The 26,550-nt window shown below is 36.4% G+C and overlaps 1 protein-coding gene across 1 annotated transcript in view; it reads right to left on the bottom strand.

The window, feature by feature from the left end:
• Positions 1-26,550, bottom strand: part of Karybeta3 (karyopherin beta 3) — a 120,968-nt gene that overhangs the window by 14,652 nt on the left and 79,766 nt on the right. Inside the window, exons 7-12 of the mRNA XM_089104450.1 lie at positions 25,345-25,606; positions 20,709-20,929; positions 17,598-17,901; positions 11,561-11,769; positions 6,310-6,546; positions 2,293-2,442 (exon numbers count right to left, since the gene is read on the bottom strand). Of these exons, the coding sequence (XP_088960576.1) occupies positions 2,293-2,442; positions 6,310-6,546; positions 11,561-11,769; positions 17,598-17,901; positions 20,709-20,929; positions 25,345-25,606 (1,383 nt within the window). The remainder of the gene's footprint in view (positions 1-2,292; positions 2,443-6,309; positions 6,547-11,560; positions 11,770-17,597; positions 17,902-20,708; positions 20,930-25,344; positions 25,607-26,550) is intronic.

The raw sequence follows: 26,550 nt of genomic DNA, 5'->3' as shown, positions 1-26,550 counted from the left end.
AAAAAAAAATAAATATCTTTTTGGCATCCCTGCTTTCAATATAAAAAATGAGGTATTATCATTTTAAAATGATAGCCCCCTACCCCCCCCCCCCTGTTGGCAAAAATTTAAAATTTTTTTATTAATAATATTTTTGGGGTAACTTCCGTTTCAATCTTTAATTCCCCAACCTTGTACATAGCTTAGTCTATAGCTAAATTTTGTCTCAATAGAAGTTTTTTTTTTTTTGGGGGGGGGAGAATATTTTTCAGACAAAAGATTGTATTTTCTTTAATATATCAGGCGTTCAACAATTTAGTATCCAAAATTAAGAAAATCTTATCTGAAAACCGCAAAAGAAAACAAAAATCTGCAAACTTACAATTCAGCTCTAGAAACGATCTTTCTGCTATCAATTTCAAAATCAAACTGTAGCAAATGTTGCGTTCTATAATTCTATTCAACTTGAAAATAAAATTCCTGACTACGAATGATGTAATGAATTGCAAGTGGGAAACTAGATTCGAAATGATTTAAACTCATTTCATAAAGACGATACTTTTTTGTCAACATATGAAAAACTGTGTATATTGCAATATTTGCACTGCAATTGCATATTGCATCTGTCTGGTTTTTATGCAAAGCAACAAAAGACGAAAATTAACGAACCAGAGAGTAGTGAAGAATTATGGTATTCAAAGTAATATTTGGCAGGGAAAGTCACTGGTGATAAATCGCTAGGGGGGCACCATGATCGGGTGATTTTCGGGGAATCAATTTTTTTCGGGTTGACGCATAGATTTCCGGGAATATACCAAAACTTCGGGGATAGTGGAAGCCCTGCTTGATTGCTAATCAGGAAAATCGAAATACTAAACCACACGAGAAGGAAAAGCTCCGACTTTGCGGTTGACGCAATAAAGAATTGCCGCAAAATTAATTTAAAGTCGACCGAACGCCGCCGCCTTTGCCGGCGGCGGCGCACCTGCGGAGCGCCGGTGGCGTTGCGACACTTCGGCGGCGTTCGATCGGGCCTCTTGTCGGCGGCGTTCGGTCGATACGCCGGAGCGGCGCCGGGGTCTAAATGCAGCATACTTAAAAGATTTTTTTTTCCAATTTAGAATACCTAGCAATAACAGTCAAATTAGACGCACACGTATGATTGTAAAAAGCAGCTTAATTATTAAAAAATCCATACATTAACCACAAGTATAAAAAAAAAAAAAAGTAGGTACTTTCATTTCGGACCGGTATACAAAATTTCCAACACTGTTAGCATTTACCGCTTACAATTATAGGAACAAGTCTGAAAACGACAAATGAGTTTGTCACAAAAAAATATACTAGATAAGATAATATTAGGATAAGATAATGTAAAAATATTAGATAAGATACTGCCCATTTCTAAAAAAAAAAACAAAAAAACAAGAAACATTAAGAGCCAAAGGTATTAAAACAGAATTTTTCACCGATGTCTTAGTTTACTTCTTTTATCTGATCTCTAATATTATGCCTAAATGTATATTATACCAATTTAGTGTCGAAGAAGGGAAGCAGCTACCACAAGACACTTTTACTTCGTTTCTTTTGCTTAACCCTCATATTACATAATCATCTACATAATCACCCTCATGTTACATACAATACTTGGTTACCTTTTTTTGGCTCCAATTAGTTACTTAAAAAGTATGCCAAACTTCTCGCGACCACAGACTGAGATAGGACAAATTCACCGTCAAACTCGCAGTCCAATTCTGACTTGAATCAATAATTTATAATATAAATAAATACAATTTATAATCAATTAATTAATAAGTATAATAATTTATTTTTACCCTTTTTACAAACATTAAAATGCTGCCAGAAGAGTAAATAAAGAAAAAAGAAAAAACACATAAACACGCAACAGAATACAACCTAAGAAGTAAAGAACAATGAAGAACGAGTTTACATATCAATCAAACCAAACTACACCATAGGGAATTAAAATAAGTAGAAATCTTTTTCAACGTCCAAAAATACCCCGGCAAGAATCAAACCAGAATCAAGAGCCAAATGGGCAAAATTCAAGAGGGGTACTCTGATGAAGGTTTAGCTCGAAAGCCAAGCACAATTCATGAAAAAAAATCTTCTGTCTCAATAAAGACAAGAAGAGGGAAAGCATTTTGCTAGATAGGTGGTTATAGCAAGTTGTAAGCGTTTCGGAAACGTAAGATATTTGTTTACTTTCAAGACTCTCAAATTGACAATTCACTACAGAAGTATTGGTGAAATTGTTGTTAATAAATTTCAAGAGAAAAACAATTCACTTACCAAAAGTTTGACAAAATGGTGTACCAGCCCATCAAAGACTGGGAAAAACGAGGTTTTGTAGGTAAGCATTAATGCATGGATAACATCACTAATCTTGCTCAATTGGAAAACATCTTCGTCATCTTCTCCAACCAACTGCTCTTCAACAATCTATTCAAGCACAAATTAAAGCATTAAACCAAGTCACACTAAAAGAATAGGTCTGTTGAAATTTGATCTGCTGAGCTCGATGTGTTTTGCAGCGGTATTATAATTTGTTTTAAATGACAAAACAACTCTGTAGTCAATATGGTAAATAAAACTACTTTTAATGAATACGCCAGATCAATAACCCGAAATTCCAACCAAATTGGATGGCAAATTTAAAACGATATGAAAAAACGCTGCCTCTTATATGACTTGAATAAATTGTGGAAAATTAAACGAAAACCCACCACAAACCCATAACTACACAATTCAAAATATTAAAATTCAAAAGTTTATTGGACTATAAGGTATAAGGGCTACCATCTACTCTGAAAACTTGAATCACTCCTTCAGTCAAAATGGTAACTAAAACTACTTTTAATAATTAGGCCAGGTTAATAACCCGAAATACCAACAAAATTTGATGGTAAATTTATAACGACATGAAAAAAAACGCTGCCTCTTATACAACTTGGATAAACTGTGGAAAATTGGACGAAAACCCACTACAAACCCATAACTACACAATTCGAGATATTAGAAAGTTTATTGGACTGAATCACTGAAAACTTGAATCACTCCTTCAGTCAATATGGCAAATAAAACTAATTTTAGTGAATAGGCCAGATCAATATACCCGACATTTCAACATAATTTGGAATTTGGAAACGCTGCCTCTTGCACAACTTGGATAAATTGTGCAAAATTAGACGAAACCCTATTACAAATCCGCAATAACACAATTTACGATATATTTAGCCACTCACTGGTTAAATACACTGACAATTAAGCCCCTCACTCCTTGAAAAATTTGCTCGTTTTCTAAAGTCAAGAAAAGTGTTTGATAAGACATGGGATGAATGCTCTTCATTGGTGGAGTAACCGCATATAAGGTTTGTTACGTCGTTGACTTTCAGCCGAACACTAGTCTTCAGCTCTGAAAACTATCTATGGGCGTTACACAACAGGTACCTAAAACCTAAGGCCAAGCGAGCATTTTTCATTTTCTATGTAGCATTGGCAAGTCTACCCTATTTTGTCTTACAGTTGGGGGATTGAGTTGAAACTTCCCTGATGTTCGTTTTTATCAACAATGAAGCTGAACCCATCACATTCAAGTGCTATTTACTATAAGGTGATACACTTTGTAGTAATACAAGGGGAATCTATGAACTATTATCAAACTGGCAAAGTAGTGCACCCTGTTTCTACAAGCACTCCACTTCCTGTTATGGGGGGAGGGGGAAGGGGGAGGGAGGAAAGATTTTTTTAGATCTTCATGAGAGTACCCGCTAGAGTCAACATACAAACTATTTTCTAAATTGGAAGTGCAATATGGAAAATTGCAATGAGCTAGCTATTGTCTGAAGAGAAAACCGGACAATACTCTTTGAGATTTTTTTGACAGGTGATTTTTGTAAATACACTTAACTATTAGAAACTTTCACGACGAGGCAATTATTTCTGGACGAACTCCGTACCATCCCAGGAATTAATAAACGTTATCGAACAGGAATTGACATCACCACAAGCATATTTGCTGTACGCATTCAGGAAATAATGATATCTTCAAACAGAGTTGCCATTTTTATACATACTTCTTTTTGTCATATTGAAGCTGGATCAACTATATTCGAATGCTATTTCCTGTAGTGAGTTAAACTCTGTTGCAATAAAAAGTGAGCCAAAGACTTACCAAACTGACTGAGTGAGACACACTCTGTACCAACCCACAAACAATTACCTAGAATTTACGCTACAGAGCAGGCATATTTATTTTCTGTTTACATAATGAGATGGTTAGTTTGTAGCAATAATAAAGGGCACACTGACCTTTTTTTGCTGATATTGAAACTGGATCATTTATATTTTTTGAAAAAAGCAAAAAAATTATACTTTTATATTTTTTAAGTAAATTACATTTTTTATAAGTAAATATACATATAAAAATTAGTATTTATTTCTTCTATTTTTTAAAGTTAAGAAAAAATTTACTTCATATTTTATATATCCACATTTTGTAATATTTTATATTTTAATATTTTTTTTATTTTCTTTTTTTAAATACATTTTTCATTTAATTTGTCATTTGTCTTTTTTTAATACATTGTATTCTATAAAATTGTTGTAATGTATTTAAAGAGGAGCAGTGAACCAATCGTTGTACAATGTTTAAATTTAACATTTAGGAACCACCCCGTGATTTTTCCCAGGGCAGGGAAGGAGTTTCAAACCATAAAAGAAGTCAAATTTGCCAAGTAGGATTAAGTCCTTCAAATAATCTTAGGAGAAAATGTCGTATTCCTTCCCGGGTACAGTTATGATTAATTAAACTCTAGTACGAGATCTTAGAATATTACCAGATATGTTGTTAAATATTGTTTCTGAAAAAAATCATTCAGCCATCATTGGATAGCCGAAGGATAACATGAGATTTAGAAACTCAAATGTCCCGAATGTCTATTTGAATCTCCGTAAAACCTACATCCCCTCTGAATTTTTAAACAGTTCGATTTACGAGTTTGTTCTTGGTAAAATCTGCAGAAAGCTCCGAGCTATACCCAGATTAAAATTATGGAATATACCCTTTCGTATGCCGGAAAAAAGTAATGATGAGAAATGTACTTGTAAAAAAGAATGACGAACATGAAAAAAAATTGTTGTTACAAAACAGAATAATATATATATATATATATATATATATATATATATATATATATATATATATAGAGAGAGAGAGAGAGAAAGAGAGAGAGAACCTATTTGCAAATCAAATCAAAACCAAAACTGTAGACCAGCTAAGGCTATTGCAAGGCAAAAGATTTTGGCTCAATCATCTTGGTAAATTCTGTTTCATTGATTCCTACCTGGTTTTTATTTAGTGTCTGTTGTGTCGTTGTCGGGTAAACTTCGAAAGGTTAGATTTTCGTTGTTTTTTTCTTTTTGTTTAGCACTGAGAGCAACTTGGCGGAGGTCCTTGTCGAAATATTTGCTTGTTCTCCGTCTTCATGTGTTGCCACTGGCTGACAAAATCCTCATTTTCTCACCTTTTTTTATTTTATTTTTCATCTATTATTTTCTTTGCTCTGTTAGTTTCATGTGTTTTAATTTTATCTTTCCTTCTCCTATTTTTATTTATTACTGAGAGAGGTCCTTCAAAGTGTTGTCAGGATATCCGCAAAAAGGGACCCCATAGATTATTTATGCTCAAATAGCTCGTTCGTAAATGCACAGAAAATTTCACAGAAAAGGCACTGACCGAGCCATATTTAGCATGCACACTGTAGTTCCAGGATTTACACACTAGCAAAAACCATACGAATGGAGGTATGTTCGTAAGAAGGCTATTATACAGGGTCAGGACTGGAGCAAAAAACTCAACAGCCAACTGCCAGGACAAAAAGCTATTCCTCACCAAGTACCAAACTGGGTCTCAACAATTGGTATCATTAGATTCAACTGCACTTCGATTATATCACAGGTTAGTTCAACCTCAAACCCCAATTGGCATTGATAGGAATCCCATATACTGCCAGTGAATCATCATTCCCTGTTATGCCTTCTTACCATACCACAAAATTTTTAATTATATTTCTGCATTTCTTTTTCTCAATACTTTTTATGAAAATTGGTTTTCATAAAAAGTATTGGCAATACTTTTTATGAAATATATATATATATATATATACAAAAAAAAAAAAAAAAAAAAAAAAAAAAAAAAAAAAAAAAAAACATGAGCCGATTTCAGCGTAATAGAAAAATTGACCATGAGTTGTGTCTTACCAATTAGAGGACCTGTTATATAATTAATAAGAGAAAGAAAAAACGTACTTCATCATAATCTTCGTCTTTCCTCTTATTCTGCCTTTCTTGGGCATTTTCAAAATGTTCATTTAACAACTTATTAAGAATGTTGGACACTTCAAGCATAGCACTTTCGTCTAAGCATCCAGCACCCAAGGTTTCAACACACTTGGCCAATGAGTGAAGCTCCTCAGATAAAACCTCCTTTTCTGGCTCACTGCTAATCGCTTTCAAAAGATCTATACAAATGAATGACCACATCTCCTAGAAGAAAAATAAATATTTATTTTTGAGTATCTAGCATGAAAATTAGCATTCAGCCAACAACTTATATCTGGCTTTCTTAAGATAGAATTGAGAGCTATGATGAAATCTTTCTAATAGTGACTTGTCTAGTTTAACATACTTTTTATGATTTTGGTGGGTGACAATACGTCACCTGAAATCGGTTTTGCCGAATCTGTTTTTCCAAAAACCGGAGAAAAACGAGTTTGAAAATTTTGACATTGTTATCTCAGAATCGGCTATAGCTAGAGCGACGATCTTTGTTTCAAAATTAAGAAGAAAAATCGCTTATATTGTTGTGCTTGTTTTTATTGGCCTAAGATGAGCTTTTCTTGAGAATAAAATGGAATGAATATCAGTTTCAGTAAAACCACCTAAAAATTCCCGAACACAGGTAAGATACGGCAAAACGGAATTGGCTCAGCATGAATTGGAATTGCAACTTTCGGCAAAACGTATTTCATCTGATAGACAAATTTGAATTTTGTCAATTAACTGGATGATAAACAATTTCTGGTTTAAACCTTCGGAGCATTAACGACAGATGCTGCTTCGGGACATGCTGTAATTTCAGCCTAAGCATTAGGTACCTCAGCTCTGTTACAACTTCTAATAAGACTTTTCACATATGCCACATCTACTAATATCATGAAAAGGTAAAGCGATTCTACGTCTTTTATATTTGCTGTTGGCAACCCAACTACTGTACTTGAAGGTACAGGAGACAGCAACCTTTCCACAACATTCACTGTTGACACATTGGCCAATGGTTTCCTTGGGCTAGCCTCTGGTGCAATCAACGCTGTAGAAGGAGTAGTATCTGCAAACAAAGTTTTGTAGAACACCCTTTTGCATACTCCTTGCTTAAACTGTAATAATTTCACCTTAGCTATAAGCAATAAGCTATATTTATAGTATTTGGACGTTTTGGCGTAATCAAAAACTTCTGCTTGGTCATTTGAATAATGACCAAGCGAATCACGGGGTCGAACAATCAAAAGTTTCTCTTGTCAAGTCTAGTAGCGAAAAGACTTCATTGCGCTTCAAAGACCTCTCAATGACGCTGTGAACAGCATCGACCTCCTAAGTCGCTGAATGGCAAGGCTCAGAATACTTCATCGTTATACTCTGGACGTGTTAATGCTTCTTCAGGATGTCTTGCATCATGTAGCTCATTATTTGATTACGATTTTGAGGCACACATGAATCTTACCATTTAATCAAGTTTCTGATGTCAGGATAGGTAGTAAAAACCTTATCAAGGATGGCAATTACTTATCACTGGCAATATCATTTCCACTTCTACCAGCAAGACATTTTGACCACAAACAACAATAAACTTTCTTGATTAGTTCTCCTGTCTGTCTGCGAAAGGTAAGAATAGCAGTTAATCTTCCCTTTTTGGCAAAGAAAAAACTTTTCCATATCAAAACACAATACCGGATCATCCGAAGCCCTGTCCTTATCTCTTTCTTCTTTGCTCTCTAGTTTTCCTTTCACATGTTTTGCATGAGAGGTTTTGACCTCCTCAGATGATTCAGTACCATTTTTTCCAGCCACCCTTTTTCTTCACAAACATGACATTTGTCAGTTTTAGGAACATGAAATGCAAGATTAAATTCACAATTGAAAAGTTTTCTGTATATGTGTTCCTTGAGAGGCAACTTACCATCTTCCACACACTTATTTTCATACAATGAATGTATTTTGCTTATATTGAGTGAAGGGTTGAGGAACTTTCTGTTGGTTTTGGCACGACAGTAATGAGATTCAATGATTGGGAAGTTTTAAATGTGCTTTCTTATGTATGCGAGATCCTCTTCTTTACTTTTATTCACAGGATTCACTAAGATATGAAAGATCGTCTTCTTCTTATCCAAGGTCGCGTTCAGCAAATCAGCACTTTTCGGCAAAATGGACCATGCTATAATCCCGTATGCGATTCGGCAAAACCGCTTTAAAGAAATCGAAAAATATGCGATTCGGCAAAGGAGAACTGCAAAATACAGGCAGTTAGAGACGTCTTACAGCAATGTCAATTAGACCATTCGAAAGATGATTTTTTTTTACACAAGATAGCGTTTGTAACTCAGTTTCACCAAAAAAGGCTATTTTCGGCAAAACCGCTTTCAGGTGACGAATAGATAATTGTTGTTTCCCTTTTCTTTATTAGTTTCTCATACTCCCGAATCAATAGTTTAACAAGTATCGCAGCAGAGCCCATAAGGAGGAGGGGGGGGCGGGGGATTTGTTGCCTCAGTTACTTCTGCTATTTCATATAGCAACTAAAGAAGCTATTTGAATAATCATTCATCCGACAAACTGAAAATGCCAAGGAAATACAAGTACCTGTCAGATACACCTTTTCACTTGTAGTTGAGCAATATTATAATATTACATCAATAATATTATAGCAAACGTTCCGAACAACAGCGCTAGCATAGAAGCTTCAAAAAGAGCAAATTACCTTGTAGAAAAGGGCGTCACACCCCTTACTCTCCCCTTAACGTATTACATTATTATTACAATCATTGTTAACCTTTACCCTCCTTACAAAACAATAAAAGTACTGATAGAGGAGCAAATGAAGGGAAAGAAAAACAACAAAAGCACACAAACAATAAAACAACATTATAAATTTAAAAAAAAACTTTGCCAATTACAAAACTTTACACAGAAAATTCACTTAAGCGAAATGAAAACCCCTCCAAAGAAATCCAATACTATTTACATATGAATGTGATTCAGAGGAGGATCTTGTTCAAGCTTCCGAATCCACGTAATAAAAAATATTTGGGGAGTAAACACAGTGAATCAAGTCTTCTCAGACAACCTCTTTATTATGGCATGGCTATGGCGCGGTAAGGTTTCGGGTCTTTCATAGATGTACTGAAGGGCAGCCCTAGATACCTCCAGGCATCTGTACCTCCCATTAAAGATGACCCAACAAGAATAGACTTCCACCAGCATTTCGATTAACCAACATAGAATTTGTTTAACCTCTAACGAAAAAAGTACGGCTGAAAGACTAGATGTGATTAGAACAGAAAGGTTAGAAGCAAAGCGAAGACCAGCCAATCGAAGCGATTCAGGATCTTCAGCGTACAAGACTATATCGTGGGCAAAAGAAAAGATGGCTGATATCAATGAGCCGATCCATCAGGAAAGAGGAGTATTTACAATGGCTGTTCAAATAACATTATTGAATACAGATGGAATCAAATCCACGTTTAGCCCCTCTTTTTAATGGAATAAGTTCAGCTAGATGCGTCCGAAAATGCAAAAAGCATCAAAATCCTGATACGAATGCCATCAGCAAGAATAAATGACAAGGTTGACACCACTCCGTAGAAGTACAAGTAAAACAGAAGAATGAAGAAATAACAAGCACAAACAAGCAAACACTTTTCTTAGTAAAACGGTGCCGTTCAATATCATCGAGGAAAACACCACGTGTGTTTTGAACTCTTATGCCTCTTCTAAAAACAAACTGATTTATGCCGAAATTGTGTCTACTAAGGCCCATTAACAATGACATTTTACTAATACCAAGATTACCTATCACTAATTTGACCCAATCGGATATTTCCATAGAATTTTCAGTCAATCAGAAAATCCTATGAAAAATTTAATTGGCTCAAATTAGCACACGCAAAATCCCAGTGTTAGTGAAATCTCATAGTGAAAGTTTCTTTCAAACAGTTCGTGGTAACGAACTGTAAGTAAGGAGCGACCCGACTCAGTGGTAACCGAAACTCTAGAAAACGGAATTTTGAAACCAATAGATACATCAAAAGAATCGGATAAAAGTTCGATGAATAATCCTGATTCACCTTAGTTAGCACTAGCTGAATATCAAGATTATTAAAATCATATTGAGGATGGGCTATAGTCCGCCATATAGTCAAAGCAACCACACTTAACAAAAAATTTGCTAATTAAATTCAGCTAATTTGTTATTTAACTTCAGTTAATTGAACCACACAGGGCTTCTTCTAAAACATTACTCAAAACCTACACCGATTGAGCCTCACTATTAATAGCTACTGCAATGTGATCAATAAAATAATGATCTCTCATAAACGTTGAGAGTTCTATTCTCAAAACAAAGGAAACGTTGACAGTTCTATTCTCAAAACGAAGGAAACGTTGAGAGTTCTATTCTCAAAACGAAGGAAACGTTGAGAGTTCTATTCTCAAAACAAAGGAAACGTTGAGAGTTCTATTCTCAAAACAAAGGAAACGTTGAGAGTTCTATTCTCAAAACGAAGGAAACGTTGAGATTTATATTCTCAAAACAAAGGAAACGTTGAGAGTTCTATTCTCAAAACGGAGGAAACGTTGAGAGTTCTATTCTCAAAACGAAGGAAACGTTGGAGAGTTGTATCCTTGAAACATAGGAAAAAGTTAAATTTTTAAAAGTAGCAGTCATTACACGGTTGAGAGAACAGTGTGCAAATTTGAGCCATCCATAGAGTTCCAAACCATAACAAAAGAGAAAAATAAGGTGAAATCCTTCAACTGACTCCAGAGTTTCACAGAGGAGGAGAGAAAATTCCATGCAAGTTTATGCATTTTCATGCCGTTAACAAAAATAGTGAAAGTCGTTTTGGATATACCCATGCAATGGCAAAATGATATGAAATTATTATATTTCTTCCTTAGAAAGAAAGCAGTAGGACCTATTCCAATCTGAATTGGCCATTTTTACAAAAACATTTCACCACCAGATTTCACTTAAGGTTTTATAAGAAAATATTTTTAGTAAATTAGACAACACTTACACTAAATACAGCCAAAACAACAAAAAATAGCACTTCCCAATTATTTGAGCCAAAAAAGGTCTATAATAACTCATTTGACAAGAAAATGGATAGTCTAATCTGTCTCAGAAACGCCGAAAATTGCATACAAGATTGTAGTGAATGTTTGTACAAGTAGATATTTTTTGTGTAGTTTATTAAACCAATCTAATAAATGGGTATAGCCTTACCTGAAGATACTGAAGACCCCTTGCTTTGGCACATTCAAGTAAGAAGGGCAGGCTCTCAGCTGCAGCTGTCCTGACACCGTCATGAAAATAAAATTTAAGCATCGGTACCATGAGTTTGACAACTTGCTCAACGTGAGGAGCAAAAGCACCTTTTAGTTCACGGGCATAGCATACCAACATTGTGCAAGCGTTTGCTTTTTCTTCGAGACCTTATCAAGAAAAATCAATGAGTTGATGCACAAAAACACACAAAAAAGACAGCTTGAATATGATAATAGAGAGGAGCGGAAATCAGAATAAGTGGAGTACAATAAGCATATAGATAAAAAAAAAGAAAATGAATTTAGAAAAACTATATCCATTCTATTGAACTACTTTAAAAGAAGCAAAGACGAGTAAGCGGAATGGAGAGTTTGAACTACTGAGCCGATAGAACTTCTTTAAAGAAAAATGTAGGACAATAAAAACTACTTTTAAAGGATCAAAGAAACGTAAAGGGAATGGAAAGAAAGATAGAGAGAGAGGGGGGGGTGGCTTTGTTTGTTCTATCTTTATTTTGGAACCTCAAAAATTAGATTCGAAATTAGAAACACTTCTTGAGACATACAAACTCGAAGTATTCCATGCAAACAACAATGCGATACCGGCAAGTACCGGTGCATAAAACGTTGGCCAATACCATTAAGTCCGAAGTAGTCATTATATTATCTATTAAGTGATGTTGAATTTAAGGCTATTCTTTTTAGCCTGTCGGACAACAGGCTAAAAAAAAAGAAAAAAAAAGAAAAGAAAAAAAAAACACACGTAGCGTATACACTTTCGTGAGGACTGGGTGGAAATTTTTTTGCTCCCTCCCCCCAACAAACACTAGGTTCGAAGTCAACTTACCACATACACACCCCAATCAAAACATTCCCCGAGTTTTTTTTTCAACTCAATCCCCAAATTACGAGACAAAAAAGGGCAAATTTACCAGAACTATAACATAACCTCCCCCCCCCCCGTCCCTCTTTTAATAAAATTATTTATCCATCTTAACCCTGGGATACTGTCGCTTCGTAAATTTTACGACCGCCAAACCGTTTTTCGAGATTCCCGTGTAGACGGTATCACATAACCAGACGTGATTTCCCGTAAATTCCTTTTTCGAGACATCAGTTATTGGGCAAGTTCAGACTTGAAAGGATCCCCGGTCGTTTCCATGATAATTAGGGTGAGTAGTAAATTTTACGAAGCAATAACGATAGTGTAACTTTTTTTGCGAAAATCAGAATTAGTATATTCAGTTTTTTTGGATTTGTGTCAGTTTTCTTGTGACAAAAATTGTTAAAATTATAATTTCAACATCTGCCTAGGTAGGAATGTGCATGTGTCCTCAGGAGAGGAAACGTTACAGACACTACAGCTTTTCGTCTTTTTTTTTTTTGTTTTTATTTCTTTTAGATGAATTCTAGAAGGTTTACGGAAAAAAAAACCCAAGAATCTAAATGCAAGTGACGAAGAGGATAATATCTCAACTCTTTGTGACTCTCAAGAAAATCTAATTCGAGAAGATTGGGAAGATTTGAAAAACATCGAAGACTCTGATGAAGATTATGTACCTGAAGAAGAAAACGATAGCCATCTGTCCAACACAAATGCTGATGAAGATACTGGTCGTCAAAGTGCATCAGCATCTCTGCAAAGTCAAGCAAGAGCAAATATTCAAACGCAGTCTAAATCTTCAGACAAAGATCAAGAGAACAGTTAAAAGAACTGGCTAAGCTTGGAACTTCCTGGGGAAATACTCATTGTCATCCCATCAAAGCAATCACTCAGAGAAAAAGACGGACATAGGTGGTCAGCTTTACCCCCACAGAAAAACCAACAGAGGGAGACCCTTGGGTCAAAATCTCATCAGAGGTGTGGCTGGCCCTGTAGGTGATGCTGCCAAAGCGGCTGATACGCCTCTCTCAGCTTTTCAAGTCTTTTTGTCTGACGAGATTGTGGACAAGATTGTGTTGCATACGAATGAAGAGATTGAAAGAAAGGCAGCCCACTACGGTACAGCTAGAGCCTCAGAGGAGCCTACAAATAGGATAGAGCTGAAAACTTTTTTTGGATTGTTAATTCTCACGGCAGCAGTAAAAGATGGACATCTCTCTGTTGACGAAATGTTTAATGCCAATATGAGCGGCTCTGCCTACAAGGCTACAATGTCGAAGGAAAGATTCCGCTTTTCATTGATTGCGTCCGATTTGACGATAAAGAAACGAAGAATTCCAGGAAACAGAATGACCCTTTTGCTGCCATAAGAGAGGTGTGGGAAGACGTCATCAAGAACTGTCAAGGTAGTTTTAAGCCAGGGGCCAACACTGCAATCGATGAGCAATTGCTCAGTTTTGGGGGAGGATGCCCATTTAGACTGTATATACCAAGCAAGCCGAAAAAATATGGAAATAAAGTTGTAAGGATATGTGACGGGGGCACCTAATACATGATAAATCCTATACCATACCTGGGTAAAGGAACTCGAACAGGTGGTTTTCCTCTAGGCGATCACTTCGTTCGAGAGCTTAGCAGACCAATTTGGGGTTCCGATAGAAACATAACTATGGACAATTGGTTCACTTCCATTCCAATGGCTGAAGAGCTCTTGAACCCTCCGTACAACCTGACCATTGTTGGAACGCTTAGAAAGAACAAAAGTGAAATTCCTCCTGAACTTCTCCAGACAAAAAAGTGTATTTAATGGAGTTCAATGTTTTGCCTTGACCAAGAGCTTGGCATTGTTTAATACGTCCCAAAACAAAACAAATTGGTCGTTCTACTGTCTACGATCCACGAGAGACCTTCTTTGGTCTACCAAAGTTAAAAGCCAGAAGTTATCAAGTACTACAACTCGACTAAAGGTGGGGTTGATACCTTCAACCAAATGCGTAGTGACATGTACTGTTCGAGAAATACTTAAAGGTGGCCCTTATGTGTATTTGATGGGCTTCTAAACATCATTTCCATCAACTCATATGTGGTATACAGCTTCAACCATGGACAGATTGGAGAGAAGCCTCCTACAAGGAAATGTTACATGAAGGAACTCTACCGAGAGCTAGTGCAGCCTCACGTAAAGCAAAGGCTCTTAGGTAGACATTTGAGCCGTTCACTCCGTGAACACATCGAAGATGTCGCAGGTATTGCTAGTCCTTCTGGAAGCCCAACATCTCAGGACCGAGAACGTAAAATTTGCTCACTCAGTCCCTCGAAACTCCGTAGGATGACGACCACCTTCTGTAACAAGTGTGGTGGGGCCATCTGTGCAGGACATCGAACGAAGATGTACATCTCCTGTGGCAGCACTATATAAATATTAAATAACTATTCCATTTTTGTACTCTTTCCTATTTAGTCTTTGAACTGTTAAAAATACTATTGGGTATCTCGGCTACCCGATTTTTTGTAGGAATTCCAAATCAAAGTTTTAAGATTTAAGAGTAGACTGTCTTAATGAAACTTTTAGGAACCGGCAGTATTCCAGGGTTAATACGTAAAATAATTTAATATTGTTTTATGCTCCACAAATGTACCTTTCACCCAATAAAAATATGTTCTCGATAATTATCCCTTTTACAGAAAAAAGTCAAGTATATGACTGGTGTCACTCCTTGATTGAGTCTTTTCCATCAACCGCTCTGCCTTCTGAGCTGCAGAGACTTTGATAGTTGGTTTATTATTCCCAGTTTCAAAATTCAGTTCGTTAAAAATTCAATTTTTTTACTTGTTGTCAATTCTCCTCCGGAATATTCACAAGCAAATAGGAGAATGATTCCAAATGCCAGACAAGAAATGTCCGGATGCAGCATTTTTTATAAGACAAGGAAGAACTGATAGGCCTATATTGTATATTAATTGAAAAAAAGGCAACCCTTAACGCTGGGTTGGTTTTAGGGGAGTGGGGGGGGGGATGCAAAGGGAACATTTGCCCCAGGCACAGAGATTTTAGAGGCGGAAAAGTTCAAATAAATATTCGCAAAAGCTCAAATAAAATAAAAATATGTAACAATAAAAGCAATATATTGCGATGATTTAGATCCCATTCAGTTGTTTCACGAACTCCAATATATAAAAGATAATTTAACACCGAAACACTTCACAAATAAACCTATATATGTGTTAGAATTATTTGTGCAATATGGAAATGAAGGAGTCTTCGCAAACGTAAGAGTCGCCTATCCAATATTATTAGCGATTGCAGTGTCAGTGGCCAGTAATGAGCGGTCAGTTACCTTTGACCTCAGACCCTCCAGAGCCAGGGATGGCGCTTAGGGCGTCTACAAAACCTCGCCAGCCATCACGGAGATGAGCTGTAGCCCTGACGTCACATATCGCCCGTAAGGATGGCATGATTCGATGATTGCAGCACTCGCTCCCATAAAGGGCACTTCTAACTACATAGAAGTACCATACTGTGGTTGAAGAGACATCTCCCTCTACTCAGATCCAGCTCATACTGCCATTGCAAGGTGTGTCTTGGTCGACCTCTTTTGCACCTCCCTTCGAGGCAACACTCATAAAATGTACATGGGAGTCGATCCTCTGGCATTTGAAGTACGTGGTCAAAAAAAGTCCATCTTCTACATTTGAGAAGGTCAGTTGCTAATTTTTGACTGGGTCGCAGGCGAACTCCTATGTTCGTGGCCTTTTCCTGTCACGATATGTTTAGTATTCTTCAAAGGCACATGTTTTCAAAACCTAGGATACGTTTCTCCAGTTAGACATTTAGTTTCCAGCATTCACTTGCATAGAGAATGGACATTACATTGCTATCCACGAGGCGGAGCCTCAAGCGCATAGACTATTTCCTACTGCACAATATTAGTTTCGAATTATTAAAAGCCGATGTAGCTTGTCCAATCTTCCTCTTGATCTCGTTGGCTATTTCACCATTATAATTAATACAACTCCCGAGGTACTTAAAATCATTGACCTGTTCAATTGCTTTATCTTTGCATTTTAGAGTCAGCGGAGATTAGATATAGCCATGCTCCATTTGTCACAGATTAGCACATCGTCCTTCTTGAAGAGTTTGACCAGTATGCTCCTGGTCCAATCTTTTGGGACTTTTTCGTAATTCCAGACGACCACTAAGAGAGTAGTCCCAACAGTTATGGAGGCTCGACGGGATGTCTTCAGCATTTCTGCCATAATCCTATCGACTCTAAGATGTACGTTCATTTTTCAACTTTTTCACAGCTATCGTCACTTCTTTGATGCGGGGGGGGGGAGGGAGCACTTCGTCAATATGTAAGAAAGGTTAGATAGATTATGGAACATGGTAAGATCGACTATGGACCAGGAACGACTAAATGATCTAGCGTTAATGAGCATAGAACGCAAAGAATTAAAATCAATCAACTGGGATGAGATAATTAGTAATTTTGCGGAGGCTAAAGTAATAAAAGTCAGACCTAAATAAGTGGAAAATAAGTGGAATAAAACAAACAATAATGAAAATTTTGTTAAAATTCGGCCTAGAAATTTTGGGAGAAAGAGGCGAGGGGAAAAGAAATCAAGATTTTGCCCCGGGCGCAAAAGAGGCTAGAACCACCTTAACGCGCCCGGAGTCGGAAACATACCATACTAAACCTCTACAGAGAGGACAATCAGCCCCAGATTTGTTAACAGGATCAATACACGACAACAAAATAATAGCAATGCAACCACAACACATAGCGACTAAAATATTCATTTTCGTTGCATAAGAAGCAATCTCGGAATAAGGGATAAAACAGTGAAAGCGCTTAAAAGTAGTTGACGCAAAATAAATATAAATGAATCTGTGGGTAAACAGGGATTCCTGTGACATTGGTCAAAAGAACCTCTCCTAGTAAAGTGTTTAAAATTATGGCCTTTAATACGCCTGCTCTCACGTTTTAACCCCCCTCCTAACCCCCGAAATTTTCTCCATGGACACATATGTTCATAACCAAGCCTGGAACTTTTTTTTAATCTAAGAAAACGACATCCGAAGGACAGAAACATAAAAAAACAAAAGGCACACCTGCTGTTTTAATTCCAAAATTTTGTTGATCTCCTAAAGACATAAATTGCCAATCACTATTATCCTCAACAGCATCAACTTCTTCTGAATCTAAAAGAGCCACTTCCGGTTTGATACTTGCTGCTCGAAGAACAGGTGGCATGACCATCGGCAGGTAAGGCTCAAACTGTGGTCCAAGGATTTTACAGATTCTAGCCCAAGCTGAGATCATGTAGCCTAGTTGAGGGTCATCATCTGCCATTTCACCAACATTGGTCTGAGAACGGAGAAGCAGGTCCATGACTTCACTTGCGTCGGGTGAAAACTGAGAAGAAAAGGACAGGATTAAAATACAGGGCAACATTTCAAACTCTCAATAGGTTTGGTTACAAGCATGAGAAAAGGACATATTAAAACAGGGCAATACACTCCCATCCCCTCACAGACAACGGAAAGAAGCTCAACATAATCTAAACATAATAGAGTAAATCTTCGTTTTACTCTATTTTTTGACGGAAAATGCACGATTTTATATCAAAACTGGTGTAAACATCTCCAATATTACTTACACCGACCGCACTTTGACCCAAAATGCTATACCGGTCAAAGGAAAATTAGAAATTTACCACCTAAAAATGTCTGGTTTTTCTCGCCCTTTCCCCCAAACAGAATAAAATCCTATGATACATTCCAAAGGGTAGACTGCAGCTTACCTAAGCCCGTGATCATTATAGTTATTTACTTCTGTTGTTGCAACTGATTTTTTAAAAACCCCTTTTTCTCAGTTCAAGGACCGTGTAATTTGGTTGCTGTAAAACACGGTCTCATTAAAATTTTCCACAGTAATTTGTAACTTGGCTTAATTCCAAATACACTGAACCGGCATTTTATTTTTGACTGAACTATTTATTCAATCAATTGTATTTGATCGACTCAAATTTTATTTCAAAGTCAATTTGAGGTAGAGACAGCATAAATCCATGTGTTACTAATTGACTGAGGCAGTAAAACACAGGAATATTGCAACTCCTTCGTACACCCTCAGAACAAGCCTGAGGTGTCTAGACTACTCTTTCACAACTTATATACTATGCAGGCTCAAACCATTTCGTTCGCGTAGAGTTAGCTTCTGGGAGCTTGTCATTAAGGGTTACTCTGCTGATAGCAATTCCTCTAAATATGACCAGCATATCCCTTTCCCTGTCCCTTTTTCACAATTCATAAAACATGTCTGTATTTTTATCCTTGGTTTCATACTCTATGATTCAAATATTTTTTTTTTAATTTTCCCATTCTTAAACCCTCTGGGATGAGCCCCCATCTTCCCTTGTGATAAATTCAAGATCAAACACTCCAACTGATACTACAAGTTAGAACCTTGGAAATCGACTAGAAGTCTGGACTGAATTAAACTGAACGACTTAAAATTTCATTTGTATCTTGCACTTCTGACAAAATATTTATTATCAATAGTACCCTAATATTATTTTAACTTTTCCTAAAATATTAAAATCTCTTCGGTAATTCTTGAAAAACAAGTGAATTTCCCGAGACGCATGCATTTAAAGAAGTGCACAGTGAAACGCATACAGTCCATAGCATATACACACAGAGTAAGAATTTGCCCCAAGTAAGGGCCGAAGGTTAAGACAAACAACATCAACAATAATCCGAAGTAGCAAATACTATTTCAAGGTCAACACAATGAGACATAAGAAAAATGCCAAGCAATAAAATCAGCGGTAAAAATTGCTAATAAAATACTGCACAAACGAATTACGATATCTTTCTGTTGCCGAATTGTCAAATTCTCTTAAAGTAAAAGCTTACTGGCATTTTGTTGCCTTTTTTATTTTTTTTTCTCAATCACCAAAAAAGGCATTTTCAATGAAAATACCAATAAACTATTTTTCTCAATCTAAGAGGAGGGAAGAATCGACCCCCTACCACCCCTAACATTCCATAAAATCTAAAAAGAAAATCTCCAAAACCTCCGAACGAAATACATTATGCAAAGTCTAATTTTTTGTCTTCGCTTTTATTATTTTACTGAAGTGACTTATTTTTCCAATGTTATGGATTGGATTTTATCAACAGAGATACTTTTTCCATATGGAATTCTACATACGATACGGCTTCTTCATCAAATTCTACTTCAAATATGAGCCAAACAGCCTCTCTAGATGTGACAAAAAATTACAAATGTGACATGTTATGGACTGGATTTTGTCAATAGATACTTTTTCCATATAGAATTCTACATACGATACGGCTTCTTCGTCAAATTCTACTTCAAATATGAGCCAAACGGCCTCTCTAAATGTGACAAAAAAAATTCCAAATGTGACATGTTATGGATTGGATTTTTTCATCAGAGATACTTATTCCAAATGGAATTCTACATACGATACGGCTTCTTCATCAAACACTACTTCAAAATATCATCCGAAATGCCTCTCTAAATATGACAAAAAAAAGTTGCCTCGGTTCCAGTACTACAAGGAGAACCACATTTTTGCATGAATAGCACTGACCTGTTCCCCTTTTTTGACAAATTACACTAAGAGCTTATATTTTTATAGAGCTGATAACTATAAAGCTGATAAGCTAAAAAAAATAATAAATTAAAGAAAATAAGACTATTTTTAGCATTTTTCATAAAAACCTTAGCACCGTCTTTACATTAATAATAATAATTTCCCATTCAAAATTAAAGCCTATAGCTAACGAAAGTATAAACAATCAACAACAAAAAAAAAAATTATTTTACAATCTTTAACACAAATCATGGAACTATTGATGCATTAAGTAATTACATTAACTTCACAATAGAAAACAGAGCTTATAGTAAAAAAAAATTATAGCAACTATTAATATGCTCATTAATTACATTTATAATAGTTTCAGATCGGAAATCCTTCATATTGCCTGAAAAAATCTTAAGAGCAACAGAAGATTTCACAGTAACCTTAAAAGAATAAGATCTTGCAAAATAAAGCTCATGAATAAGAATAAGAATTAGCTGATCTAGCAAAAAAAAAACTCATGAAAAATTAAGTAATCTGTATAATACAGTAACTTGATGTCCGTTCTTAAACCCACCGTTTCCAAAAGAAAGAAAACAGAAATTACCTTTTCAGCACCAACAGCTAATCCTATAAGACTAACACATTCAATGGTTTTTCCTCTCAGTAGTTTCAATTCAGGAGTTGTGGCATTTTGGATGATATATTTGAGGCAGGGCATAAAGTGGTCGTAATAGTTGATGAACTTCTCTTCGCATGTATCCGCTACTGATGCTATCGTTGTAACTACTTGTTCAAGTACAAGCTTGGTTCCTTTAGCAACCAGTTCTTAAAAAAAAATCAAATATAAACATACCCACACAAATGAGGTGGGAGAGGGACGGAAAGACGAAGATCTCCTCCCCCCCCCCATCGGCTCTCACTCACTAAACAAAAATTAATTTCTCAACAGTACAAGTCCACTATTGCACAGTTTTCACTTTTAGGAGTGGGGGGGGGAGTATTTAAAGGCTTTACATTTGACAATTCTTGCATCAAACCCTTCCACGAAGCTTCTCCTTTACCAGCAAACTAAAAGAAATCATTGCCTAAAAATGTACTTGTTATGAATTTTTGACTCCCTCTCCCAAAAACTGGAACCTACGTACATAGGCGATTACAAAACACGGGAACTGAAAGAAAGAGTGTACACAAGTTCAAGGGCATAGAACCAGAACATGAGGGTACGAGAAAACTATATTTCTAGTGAAGGAGGGGGAATGAATACTTAAAATGTGAAATGAAAGCCAAATATATAGATTTTGTTTCAAATTTGTTCCACAAACTTAATATCGCATAAAGGGGCTTGGAGAACTTCATAAGGGACGATTCTATCTACCCACTGATTCTAGAAAGGATGGAGAAATGCAAGGTTAAAAAACAGCAATCAAGTGGAGCAATCTTAAAATAACAGATACTTAAACTTGAATTGAAAGACATAATCTCCAATTCTATTGGAGATTAATTAAATATTGCTTAAATTAATGAGCTGTATTAATGATATCTCAAAGAATTTAAAAATCCCGAGGTACTGAGTTGCTTAGGTTTCGAAAACAAGAGCGCCATTTTCCTGCACTTATTTGACTTTGTCTTTCTCTGATAAGGGAGATTCACGGGAAACATTAATCCTAGGCTAGAAACAAATCTCTTTTTTATCAGGGCTCATTTGAAATTGTCTTTGAAACTTAAGGAGGCCTTTTTGAGGGAGAAGGGAGATGGAAAATAAAAACAATGTATTCTAGACTAGAGTTTGTCAACTCTTGAGGCGTATCTAGGTCCTTCGAAGTAGACCCCGAAGCCGCACCGAAAAGTCGGCGGCGCACCGTAGAAAAAAAACAGTGGCGCGCCGCCAAGCTTGCATCAACGCGGAGATGCCGCCACTGATTCTATTGGCGACGGCGTCACTGATACGCCGCCGTTTTTTTGTGTTTTTTGCTCTCTTTTTTCTTATCGATATCGACCTCCGGGCTTCAACTGTCATCCCGGCTAATCTATTTCTTAAAGATAAATACTATCATCTTGGGCTCACCATGTACATCGTTTCGTAGGAAGAAGATTTTTTTTTTGAAACAAAAATTCTACTCAAATACATTCTTAGACCACACTGGCTATACATGACAATAAGCCCAATCCGACTTTCGGTTTTCATTAAGCCCAATTTACGACAGTTTAATCTTGAAGGACTCAATCAATATTTTCACCCGGTATAACTTAAAAGAACCTATTTGCATATCTAATGAAAACCGAAATTGTAGACCAGCTAAAACTATTTCAAGGCAAAAAATCCTTGCGCAATCATCCTTGTGCATTCATTTTCATTGATTCCCGCCTGCTTTTTATTCAGTGTCTGTTCTGTCTTTGTAAAGTAAACTTTGAAAGGTTAGATTTTCGTTTTTTTTTCTTTGTCTTCTTTTTTGTTTAGTACTGAGGACGACTTGGCGGAGGTCCTTGTCGAAATATTTGCTTATATTTTGTCATCTTCATGGTTCGCCACTGGCTGACAAAATCCTCGTTTTTTCACCCTTTTTGATTTTATTTTTCATTTTGTTAGTTTCTCTCCTCTCTGAGTTTCAAAAATTCTACTTTCCACTTTGAAATTCTGTTCATTTTTCTTTCTGATTTTTTGGATGAAAAGAGGTAGGTAAAAGAGCATTAGGCAATTCAGGATGTTATCTGGAAAAGAGCTAGAGCTAGTATAGAAATATATCTATAGAAATGAATTACATTTTTTTTTGCACAATGAGTAGAGCATAATGAAGTTGAAGTAGCCTTAAACTTTGACTTGAAACTTCATAACTCGACCACTTCTTTCAGAAAAGAATTTTAAAGGGTTATTCCATGTTGATAAGAAAAGAGGGTAAAGGTACAGTTTAGTTCCCCCTGTAGTGTAGGGCGTAGGGGCCCTATGGCAAAGGTGCAGATTAGTTCTCCCTGATAAAAACAACTTATTTCAGCAGATACAAAGAAGAAGCCAATTTGCGGCATTCTGTGGGAGCCCAAGGTCCAATTCTTGTATCAGATCCCGCGAGTGGCAGTTTACGCTCGGCAAGTTCTGGTTGTACCAACCACAAGTGCCCCAGCTAAACGGCTTTTTAACACGACAGGACTGATAGTGACTTAATTAACCTTCTTGTAACCACTGATTTAAAATTTTTGGTGTTGTTAAGCCATGGTATCTGACTTGTATACAATGTTTTTTTTTGCTGTGGTTATTTTTTTTTTTTTCACTTCCTTTTCGTATATATTTGATGAACAGGAGATGTTTGAACTTCAAACTTTGAAAGTTATACACACATTAGCCCAAATCATTAACAAAAAGAAAATAACTAAACACGGGATTTTATAGGAACAATGGGATACTAAACATAAACACAACATAGGTTTCCCTGGGTCTAGTGGCTAAAAAATGAGAATTCTACTTGGTCTGATCGACGGTGAACATACACAATTTCCGCACGGCCCAACAAATTCCTGTCTTGTCATATTGTTCTTATATGTTTTTAGCTAACCATTTAAAAACCCTTACTAAAATCAAGTTGAGGTTGAACGTGCTTGTGAAATGGAATTTTATTATTATTTTTAATTAGAAAAATCGGCGCGTCGCCAAAAAAATTCGACTTGTCTGGCGGCGCACCACCGTCGATACTAAATCACACATTCGCCGCCGTCATGTCGGCACGGCTTCGGGGACTACTTCCAAGCGACCTCAGGATGGAAGAGTAAAAGGAAGAAATAAAATGTTTTTCTTTCTTTTACAAATATAGCTACCTCCTTGTTAATTTGTACACTCCACCAACGAGTTATTTTGGTACCTCAAGTTATATGGTACTTTTCAATCCTATTTCAATATGCAGCTCTGCCAAGATAAAAACAGCGTAGTGTGAATACAAAATCATAAATATTTATAAGATAGTACCGAACTAATATATTCACAACTTTTTAGTTAGAGGTAGTACAGCAATTACAGAATAATATAAATAACAATTTGAGCATTCTAGCTCATAGGACGTGTTAAAAACACTCACCATAAACTTCGGTACACAAATTAGCACGTTTGATAATGCAAACCAAACGCACATTTTTGCACCAAGCAGAGGTACATCTAAACGTTCCTTGGGATTGTTCGTTGACCAATAACTAGTGTTTTTGGAGTTCGCTCGCGATGTAAACATTCGCAATTGTGGATACCATACCTAACGAACTGGCTTATGTTTTCAGAAACACGCCGAGATTCGCTGAGTCGAAGTTCACGGTGAGCACTTGTCTTGAAATTCGATTAAGAAAACCGAAACGAAAGGAACTTCTCGTCGGTGTCATGTCCATAATTGACTATTTTGACAGCCAATGACACCCCATGAAATGATGAAACTATTCATTTGACATTTGTCTTTGAAGACGAATACATGCCAGTATAGAATATAGAGAGAACTACTCCGCGTTTTAACATAACTTATTGTAATTACTTATTGAATAGGCACAATTATTGTGCTCTAATAAACGCCGTTTCGAAGCAAAATCAGTTTTACGCGAGTAATTTAAAAATTGAAAGAATTGGTCAAAGGTCGTAAGTCTAGTTGTCTAACTATCCCTCACTATACAAATGATGTTCCTATTATACCAAAAATAATAGTTAAAAATAAAAAAAATCATTCGAGTTAAAAATCTTGCCGCTCCAAAGGACCTCTAAAGAATGGTTGTCTCGGGATTTTTTTTCATACTTCCCGATAGATAAGTACACAAACAATTTTCTATCTAGATAAAAACGAATTGCAGGTTATTGAGCTCTGAAGAACACACACGATAATCGATTTAAGAGGTTCAATAGGCACTTTTGAACGCAATTCAATTGACAATTACAATCGCAAAAATAATTTGATTGACAATTAAAAATTACAAAAATAAATTACAATAAGCTTATTGAACACACAGCTTAAGGTTTTTTTGCAGTATAGCCAACCATGAAAAGTATATGCTACCATCCTTTGTCAACTGCATTGCTGTAATTACATGGGAATATCCCCAAGATTTGGGAAAAATAAATTGTGAGATTTTCAGGATATTTGTATAGTATTAGTGCTAGCCCAGGAGCAATGAAGTCATTAACTAGCGTGTATGACAAGGACAAAGAAACGATGCACGAAAATCTCTTAAAATAACATTATTTGGTGTCTAAAGTATTCAAAGGTCTTTAGAGTGAGCTTTACCTTGAAATTTAGCCGTCAATATTGCTTGAAGTTTTTCCATAATACGATCTAAATAGCTGGACAAAATCACTTTGGGACAATCTTCGCTGAAATTAACAAGCGCTGCAGCAGCATGAGCCTGCACACGGGGATTCGTCGCATCGTCCATGGTCGCCAATAGCCCAGGAACAACTCGATCGTGGAATTTTTTCTCAAAAACTGGAGCAAAATCAGTCGCCATTTGCCCAATGGCATTACATGCAGCAAAACGAACACGTGGGTGCTAAAATAATGAAATTTAATCATACAGACATGCATAGTTGAAATTGGTTTAATACACATGATTTCTTACAGCAAAAAAGAATAAATCTAACTATCAACATTAAGGCCAAGTGCCGCCCATCTAGATAGCCTAACTCTGTGCCATTTTAAACTAAATTTAACACCTTAAAAACCTAGATAGGTTTTTTTCTAGATCTTTTCTAGGAGCGAAATATCAATAACTGAAAAGAAATTTTTACGTTCTTCCCAACAGCAGGGACTTAGACTTTCAAGATATCTTCTTTCATGTCGTCTTCTATTTTCATGAAAAAAGACCTCATTAAATTTCAGTGTTGCAGTATAATTTGGGGTAGAATCTTGGTCAGTTGTCACCAGGGGCGTCCCGAGACTCATTTCATTGGGGGGTGGGGGGGGGGCGATCTTCGTAAATTTTACCGAATCGCTACCTGATTTATTCCGAATTTTCTGCAGAAATCAAGAATTTTGCTAAATTTCGGGCAATTTTGTAAAATTTCTGCCGAAATTTTCGTCTTCGGCGAAGATTTTACCGAATGCCAAAAACGTTGGAGGGACGGAACGCCCCCCCCCCGCGGGATGCCCCTGGTTGTCACTCTTCATTCACACTTTTTAAGTTCAACAATTGGATGTCTCTTAGTTGTGCCAAAAGCATTACATAGGATTAATCTATACTTGCATATATTACATACAAGGCATTGTCAATAAAAGTCTTCTAGAGACAAACAATCTGCTTCTCCTCTTGCTTAGAATAAATGATTTCTTCACTCGCACAATTGGACTATGACAAAAGAAAGAATGACATCTATTTACATGGTTGCCATCGTTACCACAAAGTGGCTCGAAATGGCATCCTGCCAAATCCAAAGGAGTCTTTGCAGCGGTTACTAAAAACTGATTTATCGCAAACTGACATGACCTCGAAGCGAA

The sequence above is a fragment of the Artemia sp. Qi Xiang Cuo genome, chromosome 18, assembly GCF_049724085.1.
Source record: "Artemia sp. Qi Xiang Cuo chromosome 18, ASM4972408v1, whole genome shotgun sequence".
Classification (NCBI taxonomy): domain Eukaryota; kingdom Metazoa; phylum Arthropoda; class Branchiopoda; order Anostraca; family Artemiidae; genus Artemia; species Artemia sp. Qi Xiang Cuo.
This window is presented reverse-complemented; position numbering and strand designations above follow the sequence as displayed.